Source organism: Corvus brachyrhynchos, unplaced genomic scaffold (genome assembly GCF_000691975.1).
Source record: "Corvus brachyrhynchos isolate BGI_N302 unplaced genomic scaffold, ASM69197v1 scaffold53, whole genome shotgun sequence".
Taxonomy (NCBI): domain Eukaryota; kingdom Metazoa; phylum Chordata; class Aves; order Passeriformes; family Corvidae; genus Corvus; species Corvus brachyrhynchos.
In genome coordinates, this window is record NW_008237681.1 from 6,746,043 (window position 1) to 6,763,657 (window position 17,615).

The 17,615-nt window shown below is 40.6% G+C and overlaps 1 protein-coding gene and 1 long non-coding RNA gene across 3 annotated transcripts in view; one reads left to right on the plus strand and one right to left on the minus strand.

The window, feature by feature from the left end:
- The first annotated feature begins 6 nt into the window (after positions 1-6).
- LOC108446208 lies at positions 7-7,287 on the plus strand. Its single transcript, XR_001861333.1, has 4 exons — positions 7-156; positions 459-706; positions 1,342-1,512; positions 7,087-7,287. It is a non-coding gene; the product is annotated as an uncharacterized LOC108446208 (long non-coding RNA).
- A 1,180-nt stretch (positions 7,288-8,467) lies between these two features.
- CHN2 (chimerin 2) overlaps positions 8,468-17,615 on the minus strand; it is an 89,838-nt gene continuing 80,690 nt past the window's right edge. For both annotated transcript variants that reach the window (XM_017732164.1, XM_008632017.2), the window contains 3 exons: positions 14,222-14,359; positions 13,272-13,377; positions 8,468-9,679 (listed from right to left, as the gene is read on the minus strand). In XM_017732164.1, the coding sequence (XP_017587653.1) occupies positions 9,508-9,679; positions 13,272-13,377; positions 14,222-14,359 (416 nt within the window). In that variant the 3' untranslated portion in view covers positions 8,468-9,507. The remainder of the gene's footprint in view (positions 9,680-13,271; positions 13,378-14,221; positions 14,360-17,615) is intronic.

Genomic DNA, 17,615 nt, shown 5'->3' on the forward strand with positions numbered 1-17,615 from the left:
GCTCACCTGCCCGGCTCCCGCGCGACGGGGTAGGAGGGGCCGGCCCCGAGTCCGCGGGGCTGCAGGGAGGAGGGTCGGTGTGCCCTGCAATCAGACCCGGCGGAGGAGAGACAGGGGGAAGAGGAAGAGGAGGCGGAGCAGGAAGCCTCAGCGCAGGTGAAGCAGCGCCGTGAGATCCGGGATTGCCGAGGGTGGCTGGATGCGCAGTTGCCAGCGTGCATGGCTGAAACAAAATATCACTGCTTTTTGTTTGTGCACGTGATGCATGTGCGTGGGTGGGTATTTTATAGCCTTGAAGAAAATAGAATTGTGGTTAACTGCCCTTCTTTAAAAAACGAGTGGAGCTGCAGGTCACACTGACAGTTGTATTCAAACTGACTTAGCATTGGGACTTTGACTTTATGTGTGCTGATGGATATATGGCCATACAAACGACTTCACTTTTTTTATTTACCCAGAAAGAAGAAAAAAAGATTTGCTTGTGCCACACCATGTGTTACAAGTGATGATTTGTTCTTGGAGAACTATGCCATGTAATACGCATTTGATTCCTAACGCCCTTCCCATCAGCTACCCAGTCAGCCACTCAAAGATGCCTATGATGGTGTGGAAGAGTGTGCGAAAGCATCATATTTCAGCCTCATCTTCTTTTGCAGATCAACTTCTGCTACTTGCAGCTTCCCTGAATAGTCCATAAAGAAAAGAGGTATGGAAATTGGTGAATGCAGGCTACTGAGGCAGAGGAGCCTGGGGGATGCACTTATGTTACTCTGTAGATTGTCCTCTTCAAAGGCAAAGGCTTTTGGCTAGGGAAGCATACACACTTGAAAGTACTCCAAACTATCATAGTAATTAAATTCAACACCAAAAAAATTCTTCTATGGAATGAAACACTAACTTCCAGTGATAAAAGACAGCCTTTACATTCCCTCCTAACAAGTAAGCAACTAACATTTTCCAAGACAAAGCCTCAGGGCATCAGGCTCTCTTGGGCCAAGGGCAGCAGTAAACCATAGGGTCAAGTTTCTCCTGCTCTGCTACTCACTTGTATCTGTAGAGAAAGACAACCCCAGCATCTCTCTCCATCTTGTGTCCCAGGGAAGTGCCTGGGAAAAAGGGAAATAAAGGTAGTATTTTTAAATGCTCTTTTCACAAAAAAAAAAAAAAAAAAAAAAAAAATTTTACTGGTTTTGTTTTACAGCTTTCACTCTGCAAATAGGCTACCATACACCTGACCTCTTAGCTCACAAAATGCCAAATTTACTTCAAATCAGTGTGGTTTTTTTTCAGTTAAACCCATTTCAAAGAGTCCTATAATGAGAGATTTTTCCTTTTTGACAGTGTACTGAAAGCAGAGTTTGCTGAAAAGAGAGAGGCAGTTTGGAAAGCTTTGTAAGAGACGTGGGAGTGGGAGGATGCTGCCTGCATGAGTATGTGGTGGTGCAGGAGGACAGCAAAACCTGCTCTGCTTTTGAAAGTCACAACATGCTGTTCCACAAGATTGTCACTAAGGTTAGTGTTTATACAAAAACAACTCTGACAGTGAGAATGTATGCTCTCTCCCTTTCTTGCTGCAAGTACTTGTATTCTTTCAGGATACATACATTTACAGTGTTTATTTAAACAGAAAAGTAAATAACCTATTTCAATGCATGGAAGTTGGACAGCACATTCATTTAATAAGAATGCTGCAGTTAAATTCTGTCCTGTCTTTGCAGGAGGCTGTGATAAAAAGCAGTGGGGTTTTGTAGTCCCAGCTGGGGTGTCTGTGCAGGATTCTAACAGATGCCCCAGTACACTGCAAAATAAAACACTAGGGCCCTTTTTTCACATTATAACATGCTCCTTTTTTGTACAGTTGGACCATATTGACATAAGATTCTTCATAATTCTGCAGGCTCTCCAAAATTCAGAAATATCCTGGTATTTTCGAGATATAGATTCTCAAAGACTGATTTTGATGTCAGCCCTCAAACTAATCTTATTTACAACCCCTAACTTACTGCAGTGAATAAAAAAAGAGTAGTGCTTGTTGCAGTTCCCACTGTCCTTTTTCCAAACTTTGCAGACCCTGCTGTGCTCAAGCTGAAACTGGGCTCTGGAAAGCTTGGATTGCCAAACCACACTCTCATCTAATTGTGTTGAGGGGACCCATCTCTACTAGCAGGACAAGAGAGGCACCATCCACTGCAGACATCAGCCTTCCCAAAACCATGGAACCCTTTGGTTTCCAAAACTCTGATATTAAATGCAATTACAATTATACCAAGGGGACGCCCAGAAGCATAAAATGCCCTAGTGAATATTGCTGTCAGAGCTCTCATTTACCCTGAAACCCCAGACCATCCAGCCAATATACTGGATGTTTGAAATGCAGGTTTCTCAAATGCTAGCCTTAAGGCCAAGGACATGTTCAGGCCAACTGAAAAGAGCATATGGCACTGGCACCTATAGAGAGCAGAGCTCTGCCAAGGTGCATATTCCCAGTAATATTCAACATATTTGGTTCTTCAAGTTTCAATTAAACTTTTAACCCTGAAATACAACTGAGTAATTGACTCAGAAAAAAAAAAGCAACACTAATACCTGCTGGCACAAGTTGGCCCTTTAGCATTCAGCAATGAAACTGGTTCTTGTAACTCCTAAGTCTCAGAGCCTAAATGTCATGTTAATTTAAACCTCTGTGGACTTCTGTGTACAGGAAAAGACCACACAAACAACTGTGTCCCATCTGTATCAAGCTGCCAATTCAGAAGAAGGCAGCAGTAACTTAATTTTTCATAGATTGAGATTTCCAAGTGCTAGCAGCTTCTCAAATCTTAGCTTTTACTATAATAACCACAGGAAGGACTCCAACCCTTTTATAATGGGCGAGACCATCTTCCCTGTTGAAACCAGGCTGCTGCTCAAGACTGTGGATCTACAGTATTCATTACCAGTCTATGTCTGCCCTGCCAAGAAAAAAAAAAAAATTAGAACTAGGGCATGGGTTTGAACCCTGCACTTGGTATATGTAGCTTATAGTGGTGACTCCCTGGCATAATTTCGAATTTGGGCCTCTGTCAGTCTTTGTGCACTGGTCAGGCATGGTTTCAAGGCAGTGAGAGCAAAGGATTATTCCCCTTAGGTGGAATGGATGAAACTACACAAGTTTGTCCCCTCCATAGCTTTGCACCCTCCAAAAACTCAGTTCACAACCACTCCTCATGTAACAGTCTAGGACATGCATTGCATCATAGCCTCTGACTATGAAAACAGCAGTTTGATGGGCTGAAACACAGCCCTTGCACAATTCTTGAAGCAGTGCTTCTAGAAAAAAAAGCCTCTCAAAAGCCACAGGTGACACCGTGGGCCCCTGAGAGGACCTCATTTAAGTACAGTGTGATATGGATTGGGCATGACTGCCTTGACTCCATTTCATTGACTGGCACAGATATAATCTTAAGTTTTCTGATCTTACTTCCAACACTAAGGCAGACAATATCTTTATTTACACAGGCCCTAAGGTAGCTCTGTGAAGGGAACTAGTCTTGTAGCAGAATGCAAGCTGTTAGCTTAGTGCTGGTGCTCATCCTCATTCAATGGGAAGTTCAGCTGCCTGAATAAATCTGTCTTAGAACTCAACAGATTCTGAAACTTTACCTAAAATACTCATAACTATAAGGAAGGCCAAAACTTCATCAAAACAGACCATAAACACAGCTCCTCCAATTTTCAGTTCCCAGCCAGCCTCTGACACCAGCCCTATTCTTACATTTGTATGTCCAGCAGCATACTCAGTCTGATTCTTTTAATCCCAAACTCTTAACATTTGTCCTCTCTTTCACCCTTACAGTATCTAAAGATAAAACTAAGGTCCTATTCCTTCAGCAGATGAGAAAAATATGGATATATATGGTGACTATTGACACCATTACCCTTCCTAGCTCTGCAGGCCTTGCAAAAAAGTCCGTTCATCCAATATCCCTATTCTTAACCAGAGAATCCACAGATTGAATGATCATTAGTGATACCAGCATCCTGCAGTTTTCACAACTTTGGGAACCACTCAGTCCTTCAGGCTTTAGATTTCCAAGGTCTGTCCCTAATTCCTACTTTAATTGCAACCGTGACACTCATGTTTGTAACAACAAAAACCCCGCCATGAACAATAGCCCCTTATTGACATCATCCCTACTCCTAATACTGAGGGCTGTGCAGCTTGCAGTGACATTACTGGTTCCTCAATATTTGGATTCCTAACCTAACCCTGTTACCAGTGGATGTTATGGGTACCTACGGAGCCCAGTCTCCTGAAGTTCTTGGGCAGCAGCATGTGGTAATTAATATGGATTTTTTAATGCACATTGATCATCATATGTGCCCTACAGTGGAACAGAAATTAAGGTATCTACAAATATGGCTGGCAGCAATTTATGCTCTCCAAGATTTACAGTTCCAAACCCTAAATCTAACCCTACTCCTCATTCTAACATTCCTTTTAGTGGTAACAAATGGCTCATACTTTCAAGAAAAGAGAGAGTATTTTGGCTGGCACCTTGTCAGTCCCTGCAGTGAAAGCAACTTCCAGTGGCAACCTTGGTTTGTGCCACCCCCAAATCTGCTGTAAACTCAACCCAGACAGTTTCTCTACTTATAAGCAGCTGTTCATTTCTACTGTAGCTTACAAAGCACTGGCTCCATCTGACAGAAACTTTCTTCCTAACTGCAGTCCTTAAAACATCCTGCAATAATCCATGGCCTTCAGGTGCTGAACGTCCAGTCCTGGCACTACCTGTAGCATCAGCACAACTATATTCAGAAAAACCATGCTTTTGAAGAAAGATAATGTAAAGTATGGCCCCCATGTAAGATGCACTGATGTCCTGCATCTGCTACCCCTAGAGCATTCAGCAATAATCTTAGTTCCCTAAGGTTCAGATTTCTGAACCTTAACCATTATCTTTAATCAAGGGATTAATCTCTACAGCTAAAGAACTTAAAGCGTATTGATGCTCTCACCCTTATCTCTGTCAGCCCTACAGTCTCTTCATTCCCTTTAGATAGCTGTAGGGATATCAATGTAATTCTGCTTTGAAGATCCAGTTAGATGGCATTCTTCTTGCCTAAGTGTTTGTGAATTACCTCCCTCCTCAAGAGTTTTTGTGCTTTCAGTCCCTGGTTATGGGTAGGGGGTCTATTTGCACTGGAATTTTCTTCCTCTCTTTTCTGCAGAACTTCACTCTGTACTTGCCAATAAAGAGATAAGAAGATGGCCAGACAGGTTCCTGCAGGGAGGTTGCAGAAGAGTTGGACTAGATAGCATTTAAAGGTCCCTTCCAACCCAAACTATTCTATGATTCTGTGATTCTATGATTCAGCCCAGCTATTTATTACTCCAGGTATTCCCAGCACCTCTCCAAGGTCTCTCTAAGATCAGAATTTAGCTCAATACCACACCTGCAATCCCTTCTCCCTCCCGTGTACTGCATTTGCCAGTAATGCACAGCTCAGGTCTGTCAAAAACCTTGTTTCAGAAGAGACCCCAGACCTGATACATTCCTTCCCAGGGTCTTAGGCCAAGTGCCCCTGTAGCACGGGCTCTGTCAATAAGACTCACATATTGTATGAGCTTTGAGAATGCTAAGTGTGGGGGAAAGTGTAGTCTGACGTCTTCATTAGAAATAAAATGAATGTGGTTCCAATTCACCCAGATTTGTCCTCTGTTAGACCTGTTTTGAAGCTTAAACTGACCTCAGCTCGCACAGCACAGAGCTGAGAACAAAGCTCTGTCTTTGTACTTTGTAACTTCATATTAAAAAAAAGTTTCCCTTACTATGCACTTTGTTTCTCTTTCCCCCCTCCCCCTCACAAACTCTTCTTCCTCAGTAACTTCTACATCCTTTGTCCAATTCCAGCAGTATTTGACAGCAGGAGAGAGATAATTAAGCCTCACAGCAACTGGTCTCTGGGTGGAGGAGCCCCGAATCGGTGTCTCATTTGAGGAAACCCTTTGACAGTTCCCTGTCCAGTGCCCTTTCAGGACATGTGTGCACACAGAGCATGCTGCCTGTCTCCAGCGTGGTGGTGTCAGAAAACAATTCCTGTGCTCAGGAGCCTCAGCCCTCCTCTGGAGGGCTCCAAATATTTAAACCTGACAGCAGTGAGTCTCACAAAGATGAGTATAAAGAGGAGATGTCAACTGTTCCACGGCACTTTGGAAAGCTACCACCTTACAAATCATTAACATAACTTGATGTAATGTTTCACTGATTGTGGCTAAGACACTTCTGCCTTATGCAAGGCAAGTTGTCTCACCCCAGTCACTGTGAGGGGGCACAGAGCATCACCCAGAACATAGGGATGGTTGAATGGCAGACAGGAATTGGGAGTGGGTGGCTGCAGGAGGGGCCTTGCTGTTTCACCAAAGGCCTTCTCCAGTAGCTGGAGGGGAACAAGGTTTCTGCTGAACACCTGGCTGCAGGCAGGATCCATTGCAGTCAGACACTGGTACCTCAGCTGCTCCCAGAGGTGCAGAACTGTGTTCTACTCGAGATGAAATGACCTAGCAGGGAAGTCACATGGGCTCACACACAGCCTCCTGGAGCATCTTCCAAAGGACTCTTACACTCTCTGCTAGTGCTTCATGTGAGATAACTCATCATACTCTTGCTGAATGCTTTGAAGCAAAGAGAAGGATTCGGTTTAATCCAGTCAGACCCATTTTTTTTTCTGTGTACTGAAGTATAGGTTTCCATTAAAGGTAAATATGATTTTTCTACTGTTTCAGCAGTCAGTTTTGCAAAGGGAAGTCTCCTCCCTTTTTATTTCCTCAAATGGTGAATGTGAAACGGTCTGACCTCAGCTGTGCAGCTCAATCCCAGGTGCAGCAGTGATGGCCACGGCAAGTGCAACACAAGAGATGAAGCAGGCGCAGCACAAGGTGGCACTAATGAGGTGTGGAGGGGACAGGGTCCTTTTACCTCCGTTCTCAATATGCCCCGAGGATGCTGGACGTCGGCTGATCAGTTAGCCAAGTGAAACATGAACAATTTAGTAGATATTTGTTTTAAGATGCAGAATCATACTCATTCTTCTGTCCAACAGATGAGAAACTTCTGCTCTCCAGATACGAAGCATGGGTGCTCCTAGGCACACTGCCTTGTACTGTCATCAAATCCTTAAGATGGGACATGTGTTGGAGACTCCAGATGGTGAGACAAGCTAAAGCTACCCGTGTGCTGCCTTAAAAAAACCCTCATAACTGAACTGACCAGAAAAAAATAAAGAAAATCATTGTGAGTCAAATGTCTGTGTTCAAGGGTGTGGAAAAATACTCTGATGGCTTTGCTTCTCAGATATTGATTAGATTGATGCTGGGATTCATTGCTTGCTTGAAGTTTTGCACAGAGGTGGTTCAGGGTGGTCTCTGAAAATAAATGTGTGCATGGGCTTGGCTGTGGTAGTATGGGCAACCTAGTGCCAATCTGAAACTCTGACATGCATTAAAACTGTTCTAAATTTTTGAGCAGGAAAGTTTCCAGCAATGTCAGAATGGTAATTAGCAATTGATTTTTGTTTGGCAGCTTGCCGTGTAGTCAGTGACAGACACCAAAACTCTTTTAACACATTTAATGGGATTTTTCCTTCCATTTACACTATCATAAATTACAAAGCATATTTCACTTCACAAAATAAAACCATTTCCAGATCATTTTTATGACAGTATTAAGTAGTACATAACCTACAACAAATAGTCCTGTACAAGGCAGGAGGATCTATGGAAGTATTGGGAACTCAGACTATTTAGCATTTGCTCTGAAATCTGGGTTAATCTATCTAGCCCTTAGTTATTTCTCTAGAAGACGACAAATTTACAGTCATACCCTCTACCTCTCTTCATTATCATAGTTACACATATTTTTCAATTTGAATAGAAACATGTGCTCCCTGAAATAATTCAGGAAACTGCATCATTGAGTTACCACACATATGATACAAATGATCAAGATGAGGGAGTATTAGATTTTTTTTTGTACTGAAAATTGTGTTTGGTAGTAAAGTATGTTGATTTTCTATGCTTGCAGAAACACGTCATGCTGAGAAACAGTTTTAACATTAGGAATAAGTTGCAGTTAGACTATGAACTCTGTAGGTCAATGTTTGTGAGGGGAGAAAAATATTAAAATTTGGTAATAATTAAATTTACCAGCTCCCACATGTCCTACACATTCTTTCTTTCTTTTTTTTTTTTTTTTTAACAAACCATCAGGAAACACATTCAAGATAAATACCTACAATTTTAGCAGATTTACTGTACATTTATAAATAGAGAAACATGACAAAACATAACTCAATTTTTACAGAAAAACCAAATCCTTCATCATTCACCCAAGAAAGTGCTGACTTTCAACAAGGCCAGAAAATATCCAGTGTCCCAGCATCACGTAACTCATATATTACTGTAATCCAAGAAAAATCTGTCATGTAACAAACCATCAGGAAACACATTCAAGATAAATACCTACAATTTTAGCAGATTTACTGTACATTTATAAATAGAGAAACATGACAAAACATAACTCAATTTTTACAGAAAAACCAAATCCTTCATCATTCACCCAAGAAAGTGCTGACTTTCAACAAGGCCAGAAAATATCCAGTGTCCCAGCATCACGTAACTCATATATTACTGTAATCCAAGAAAAATCTGTCATGTGAAACTGATACTACCACCAGGACTTTTGAAAAATTCTCAAGACTGTATTTGACATGGGAGGAAAAAAAAAAGAGAAAACACTATATTTTTTGGGAAATAGTAAATGGCTAAAAGTGTACAATCTTAGGATGCTAGTGCCTAAATGCAAAGAAACCTAAGGAAAGCTGAAATATGCACAAGAAAGGTATTCTCCTTTAAAACACTTGCAATGGAAGAGGTATGTCAGGATAATACTGCATTAGTGGCAATTTTTTCAATATATCATAGCAAAAATGCAGGAAAGAATTACGTGAAAATAATCAATGCACCGCATTGATTTATAGTTTGCTAAAATAAAATGCCATTCTTTCAGCTAGGTAAAGTAAAAATATCTTTATAATATAGGTTCTGTTTCACAATTGACATATATAATTATGTCTCATGAAGAAGGAAATGTATAGGGTGTATACAAGTAACACTGATTAAGTACCTTTTTGCTTCTCTAGCCGTATTAAAATACGTTTTGTGTTTCTTAATAAGTTAACAATAAAATTGTTTGAAACTTCTCAAAACAAATATACATCTGAGACAAGGCAAAAGATACAAGGTAAGAGGATTTTTTCTGACCTTCTTTTTCCCTTCTACAAAGAGGCATATGTCTATGAGACATAGGCTTTCCCTAAACATTTTGGCATCCATCTGCAACTTTGCAGAAATTGAAGTGCAGTCAAGGAACTCTTCCTTTCTGTTTAAAAAAATTTAAAGAAATGTTGCTTTTCCTTCAGACTAATTATCTTAAAACAAACGGCTTTGAAGATATGCCTCTCTGACTAGAAGAGAACATCTTCATTTTCTATTAAAATCTGCACAATTAACTTCTGGTACCGCATGTCATTCAGTGTAGCAAGGGTACTGTCCTCTGGAGGTCTCATTAAAGTAGGTCCAAACACTATTCCCAGGTTTTCAGCATTCATAAAATTCTCCTTTTCATGCAAGGTAACCCTAAAATAAAAAAAAAAATAAGAAAAAGGAAGTAATTAGTTGCTTGCTTCCCAGAAAAAAAGAATATCTGCATTTCTGTCTTTAGTCTTGCTTCACATCAAGCACTGATATGTAATGACATTTTTCAGCAACAATTTTTATTTTATATAATAACTGTTTCCACAACAAGTACAGTGCAACTATGGAGGGGCTCTGATTTTTAGTGCCTTTAAACACCTCTCATGTGCCTCTTCAGTAATTTTTCCATGTGACTGTCTGTTAGGGTGTAAGAATTAGTGGAAATTTCTTCTTTAAAAGCATAATCATGATTGAAATGATGTATGGAACAGTCCTCTATGCTACAGTGACTGCAGTTCTCTGGCAGGTTGTGCTTGGTGTGTATCACATGGGGGGTGTGGTTGTGCTCCTCAAATACAGGCATGGATTTTCCTTAGACTACCAATGCTTCCAGCCTGCAGGAACCCCGCCCCTCACACGGATGTTCTGCCTTGCTGGCTGCCTCAGGCCAACCAGCAGCTGAGTGATTCCGACTACTTGTGACACTTTAGGAGTAGGCTGAATCCTGCACCTGCCTGGAGAGGTGACTTGCTTAAATCAGGCTGCTATAAATGAACAGAGGCACTTCAGGGAAGAGCCCAGGCTGTTTTGTTTGCCGACATACATCATATAATGTACATTCAAGAATAAATGGACTGCTTGTGGCTGGAGCAAACAAAGACCACCAAGGATTGGCCAAGCTGCAGGGAAGTCAGCCCTGACTGGAAGATCAGTCAGGCCTGCTGGAAAATGCAAGGTGTGCTCAAGGTTTCCCTCCAGGTAACACTGCTGGATCACATCAGTGTTGTCCCATTTGAGTGGCATATTGAGTTCAGTCCTGAGAGTGCTCTTACGCTGTAGTGCAGGACAGCCACAGTCCCTTGATCCATCATGGTACTTGATCAGTCAAGGACCAGACATTTGCTGTGATAAGTACAGCCTGGATGACGTTTCACATCTCCTTCACACGACTCCTCTGCCAGGGTGAAGCACATCTGGTTTTGGAGACAGCTCTCCTGGCAGCAGCTGAAACCTTCCCCAGCCATGGCAACTCCCAGCTGGGCATTGTGAGTGGATTCACTCATGCCATCAGGGGAGCACAAAGTGGCTGAAACCAGAAGTACTTTGGTCTTCCCTTGTTTGCAAGGTACTCATATGACTTGGTTTTGGTTCTACTGTCATCTCTCTGCAAAGAATGGCTCTGTCACAGAAAAATGCTGTTCCTCTTTGCTTTCAGGACAGAAGTCCATTTGTGCCCCTACTACAGATACCTCCTCATCTTCCAGCACAGATATATTAGCAGTGCTTTGCAAGGAGCAAAGACAAACCAAGGCTGCGAAGCTGAAGCCACCTCTGTGCAAGTGTATGTCTGACAGTCTGCTTTCCCTCTGTGGTTGTATGCAGCACAGATGTTCAACAGCTGTGCAAAGCTACACAGATCTTATTAGCACCTCTGTTCAGTAGTGTGGGGCTTGCTGCACAGCTGGGGTGAACACAGAGAATATTCAGAGCCTGACTGCAATGTCAGTGTGGATGGAGTTGTATGTATTTCACCACAGGGGGGACAGCTCATGCTATTGCATTTCCTTCAATTTTGAGCAAAGTTATCAGAAAGGTAATTAATTGACTGAAAAACTCATTTTTCGTTGCTGATGTTGGCCTCTGCTAGATCTTCCTGTGCTTTTAACAACAACTCTGCAGTTTCTTTTTGACTGAGAAACAGCAGTGGGGTAGAGGCTGTGACCCTGCAGTCTTTCCATAGACTCCCTTATACTGGTCCAGGTTTTATTCATGCAGGAAGACTCCTAGGGGGTTGAAGCTGGAACTCTGTGTTTAACCTACAGAACAGCATAGTCTGAACCTTAATGATTCTTTCCTCTTTCACATTCAGATCTCTCCAAGAGATTCTCCATAGGAACTGATGTGCATTTGATTTCCATGCAGGCACCAAAAGCTATGATTTGGGAATGGAGAGGAAACTCTTTGCATGATTGGCAAATATTTGAAAGAGAAAGCTTAATCAGTACCTTGGACTATTTTTGCCTCATCAGTAGGTCAGCTCAACAGCTGGACCAAAGCCTGGACTGCAGTACATGAGAAGAAGGAAGGCAAGTCCAAACATGTCTATTAAAATTTGCTGTCAGGACATGAAAGTACTGATCCTGTGTGCAGGTCACTTGTCTACAGCCTCCACAGGCCTTCTTAAAAGCCAGCGTGAGTCATCATCAGTTGTCCATGTGTATGTACTGACACAGGTGGATATTTGCACATCTCATTTCTGCAGTCCAAAGAAGCTCCTGCATGGCCAGGTAATGTCTCATCAAGGGGAAAAATTACTCAGTTCTAATGACCTGAGCTGATTCAAAATGAGGAAAAGTTTTTGCATAATGAGAACCTAATAGAGCATGAAATGCACTTCACGCAAGTTCTCTGAGCAGCTTTATATGAACTGAGGTCTTTTTCTTTGTAGGTTGGCATTAATAGTGCAGAATAGTGTAGATGAAACCCAGAAAGTACTCCACATTTACAGCTGTGTTGCAAATAGTGGGACAACTAAGAAGAGATCAAGGATTTTCTGAATAAAACATCAGTAGCTTTATTCCTCCCTTATCCCCTTTTCTGTTGTTTCCAAGTACCAAAGTTTAACCAGAGACAAGGAAAATCTTGGGCAATATATCCATAAATGAAGGCTTTGAGATGACAGCACCAGTCTGTACTCAGCTTCAGTTTTTAAATACTTACAAAGAAGACCTCTTGAGGCATGTAAATACCCAAAGCAGCAAAGTAGCGTTAGCATGGTTTTGAAAAACAGTTTTGCTTGAAACAAGTGGAAGTTGGGCATCCTTTCTGGAGCAGTCCTTAATTTTCCAAGGTACCTAGCTGAAAACTTGGAAAACTTGGCAGTACACTCCTAAGTAACTTAGAAAAATTAAATTTAAGCAGTTTTGAAGATTTTGTAGGCCTTATGAAGCTTTATGAAGCCCCTCATGTATGTCTTATGCATGCATAAAGAAGTTTTGGAAAGCAAATAAGGCAGAGCATGTTTAAAACCAAGAGAGATATAACTGGGACCTGTATTGCTTTTACTAGTCATAAAAAAATAGGCCCTGCTTGATTCTTGGTTTACTGTGATGTGAGCTAACAACTCACACAAGACAGCTCTTTCCTTTTAGGGTTATTGTTCACAAAGAGAAAACAGGAGGTGAGTGGAGGCAGAAGCAAAGCATGGTCAGGTGCCTCACAGCAGCACCTTTAGCACATCTCTGTAGTACCCACCATTCAGTATTTTTCAGATATTATCTGCCTCAGAGAAGTGTGACAAATGTCAATTAACTCTTGAAAGGTTTGCAATAATATACCAGCAAAAGGATCTATGCTATATGAGTGCACAGCTTATATGCACTTACACAAACAGCTTGTCTGCTTATCTGTAACATTACTGGTTTAGTGGCAGTGCCCTAATGGAAGCTTTATTAGTATTTTCTGTAATATTTCTCTTTCAAAGCAGAAAATTGTTAAGGTCTTCAAGAATTACCCTGCATGTCAATTAACTCACTTTTTGAGATGAATCATTAGGTATCTAAGTGTCTCGTAGTGAGCAGCAGGGAGTAACATCAACACTTCATGTATTGCTTCTAGTCGTTCATCAGGATTGGAGATTTCTGCAAAAACACCAAACAGGATTAATGTTAATAGGGCTTTCCATGTGTACACAGCAATAAATCAGGAAGATAACTTATTATTATGGAATCATTTACAAGCCATTGACTGTGCTTGGAGGGATAAATATTGCACTCATAAATGTGATGCTTATCAGCAACTTCTGCATCCTCAAAAAAAATAAAAGATCTTTCAAAAGAAATCAGCAACAAAGACCACCCAGGAGTTATCTCCATGGTCTGTAGCTCTATCTACAGGTCTGTATAGGTACAGTACCCAAGCTTTGTTAAATGCTTCATAATATTACTCTGCCCAGAACTGTCCCTTTAAAATATCACAAAAGATTACTTCCATTAGCCTTTGGAACTGGATGGGAGTGTGGATATATGACTTTAAAAGACTATGTTCGAATATGTAAGTTTAGCTAGAGATTGAAATGGCAAGGAATTACTTCAACTGTATTTAAATATGTAGGTATCAGTGATACCTACACATACTGAGCACCAGTGCTCATTTAAAACTGTCTGGCAATCTCTCTAAAAATCTGAGCAGGATTTACAGTATTTTTTTATCTTGACATACAAAAAGACACTGAAACCACACTTTCTGATACTAGTTTGTTATTCTGAGACCATACATTTACTTTTATTTTTTTAACCTGCATGATATCCCATCTGATGAACAATTGGGCATAAGCTTCATGTGAATGAAGGACATGGTGGAGAAGGAATGAAGACAGCACCCATGTTTTTTCCAGCTTTTCTTCTGTGCTTTCCTTTAACATGGACAGCTTTACGAATGGGAAATGTAAATAAAGATTGGTACAAATGACTATGCAATACTTACTTGCTGCCTCTATGAACTTGGAATAGGTGTCATAGGTGATCACGGGAATTGGTAAGTCTCTGAAGTATAGCTTCAGTGCTCCAGCAATGATGTTTATGTCTGGATACATACTAGCAGAAATATCAGCCTTGTCACCATCTAGAAAAGGAGGAAGAAATCTGTTTAAAACCACCCTAATTTTGACTCAAGCAAGGCTAGACTTCTAAGTCAGATTTGTTGTGTGAAACCTGACAAGAAAAAACAACCTGAAAGCATTTGGAAGGCTTAAACGAGAATATATTGCTACCAACTTTACAGTGTATCGATGAGGAATGGTAGTTTCTTGTTGTTTCAGTAAGCAATTTATTTGCTTACATCTTTTGGAGGGGCTGGTCATTACACCATCCATATCTGCAGTGTACCATCTCAAACATACTGTTTTAATGTTGGATGAAAAACCATGTTTATAATTTATTTATTGCATTTAGCCCATTTATTCACTGAAACTAGGATAGTAGTAACTTGTTCTGATGTCATATTTTCCATCTGTAGATTGGTGCATAGGAGTATGAACCATTTTTTTCATTTCCACTTGGGGAAACAGAGGCATAGAGAAATAACATACATTTTCAATGACCCTCAGGAGAGCAGTAGGAAAAATCAAGAAACATCCAAATCTTGTACACATCTTGTACCAACATATCTACAGTGATTAGCTGGAATGAAAGCTGCCTTATTTTCTGGTGTCTTCTAATGTCTTAATATTTGACTTACTTATTTATAGCAAAGATCTGAATTTAAATAGGCATGCTAAGGCATTTAGCTTTACAATTTATTCTGAAATGTGCACCACAATTTTTTAAATTAATATGGATACTTGCAATGGATGAAATGCTAAACAGATGAATTATGCATCTAAAAAGGCATACATTTTTTTTGCCACATTATAACAGAGTTAGTCAGAACTCTATTACAGAGCACTTTAAAACACACGAGCTTAAAGTTTACAAGTGTTGCTGGGAAGTCCTGGCTTGCAATGAGTGAAATTACAAGAACTAGCAGCAAGGCAGGATCACTATCATTTTTCAAGTTCAAATGACTACCTCCGTTCTATACTACCTATTACTCTCATACCCACATTTTTCTCCAGATCAAGAAATTCTGCTGTTCTCCTGTCCTGGGACCTGTCTGTCTTGGTGGTCTTCCAGTGGAAAGATAGGTAGGACACAGGCCAAGTAGGGGGTGTGGCTGTCTGGATTTAACCTCCAGCTTTACCTCAGGCTTCTTGCAGATCAGTTATAACCCGTAGTCCCTATTTCCCACCATTCAACTAAGGGTACTACGCCTCCCTCAGGGCAGGTGGTGCAGGTGAGGACTATATGATGAGTGGGGCAATGCAAGGTTCTGCCAGCTTGAACAGCAGAGAGGGGTTTTCTGTGCAGGCACAAGCTTGGGCTGTTACCAGCAAGGTGCTGACATGTTGTAAAGCCATTGCCTTGCTTGTCTCACAGTAACAGTGCTTGTGGACATGCCCTGATACAGACAGATGAGTGGGGGTGCTTGAAACACAGCATCCAAGATGGAGATAAAGGCTTCACAGCACAGTAAAAGAGTTTATATTGATTGCAGACATTTTATACCAACCTATGGCATTAATCTTGCAGGGATACGTCCTGTCCAACGTATGCACATAATTCTCATTAAGACTAATAGCACTACATGTTCTCATCAAGAGGAGATTATATGCTTAACTGTTTAAAACAAACAGCCTTTCTTGATGCAGCTGAGCAGTCTGAATACATCCATCAGCATTTAATTTAATACAGCATCAATAAGCCCTAGGAGGATGTTTACACTGCCCCAATCTTTTGTTTAATCCACACATTCCGGGCACAGTAGCATTAGTCTTGTAAAGCTTTGTGTGGAGAGCTCTATTTAATTGATGGACACTGAGCACTCAAAATGCTCCACTGAAAACAGATACCTCCAAGGAGCCAGCAGCTGCCTCAGAACAGATATAGCAAATCACAAGCTTACATCTATTATCCAGGTCACCAGTACACTAAATGGAAGTGTTATTTATTTAGTACTTTTACAAAGCAGCCCAGCAAGCTTCCTTAAAGGGGCACTTCAGCTTGAGGTACTTCCAACTACAATGTACTTCAAACATACCTCTTATTTACATATTTGCTTACTGTAGGAAAAATTATGAATTCCTGAGTCAAAGATTTTACTCTTCTCTTCAGAGACAAATACACATCCACTGGAAATGCACTGAAGTTTATTTTAAAGTGAGCCTGACAATACATCTGTTGTAATATACCCTGCACATTTCTGCAGCAGATATGTAGGGGTTGGTATATGTATGCATGGATGAACTACATGTGGTTTATATGGTACCTTCTGCATTATCACAATAATTTTTTTCACTCTTCAATACAAGAACTTTTTCAGATTGCAGTTGGTATTTTCAGTATCATTGCAGCGTCCATATGTTAATATAGCTTTTTTTTTTTAATATTTTGGATTACAAAGACATAGTCAATTTCAGCTTTACAAACCTAATTCTACCCAAACCCCATAATTTCTCTTCCTTTGTTAGTTTGACTCTAAATGTATTTTGTTGCATTTTGTTGAAATTTAAATATCTCAAGACAAATAAAGTTTTCATTCCTTTCCTTAAAGGTTTCAGCTGACTTTGGATGCCATAGAAATTTATCAGCAGTTCATTAAAGAATGAAATAGAATAAGTATTACATTCTTAAAGCCTCACCCCTGCCCTCTGAATACTGAATTAGATTTTATTTAAGTTCCTTTCTCCTAAATGTTTTGGTTTTATTGCACAACCTTTACCATCCTAACATGCTTCTTTTTGTTTTTTCTTGGATTTGGCATTTGTCAGGTTTTCAGCCACACTGGCAAAAGAGCGAGTAGGAATTAGAATGCCTCTAAGTACTCATGTAATATTTAACAGCACAATATTTTTAGCAAGTGTATTGTACCAGCCAGTTGTACAAACAAGTGGGGGGACAGAATGCGATGGTGACAATGGCAGCTCTGTGGATAAAATGTACAATGGTTGTTCTCTGGATGCCACAACGCCACAGCTCAACAATGCTGACAGAGAGCAACTGTCATTCTACAGCACCAACATTCACCAGATTAAATAAATCCACATTATTCCCCTCCTTCTCATTGCAAAAATCACTGAAATGGAACATTGTCAGTGCCTCAGAGAGCCTAATGCTAATTTACAGTAGGGGTATTTACACTGCTTTGGCTTTGGAAGGCAGTTTAAATCAGATGAGGACCAACTTCACCCTTTTTTAAAACCAACTATCACAGCTTCACTGGGCCCAAGTAATATTATGTGGGATGCTATTCTCTTCCTGACATGGAAACTTTTTTCTATTCC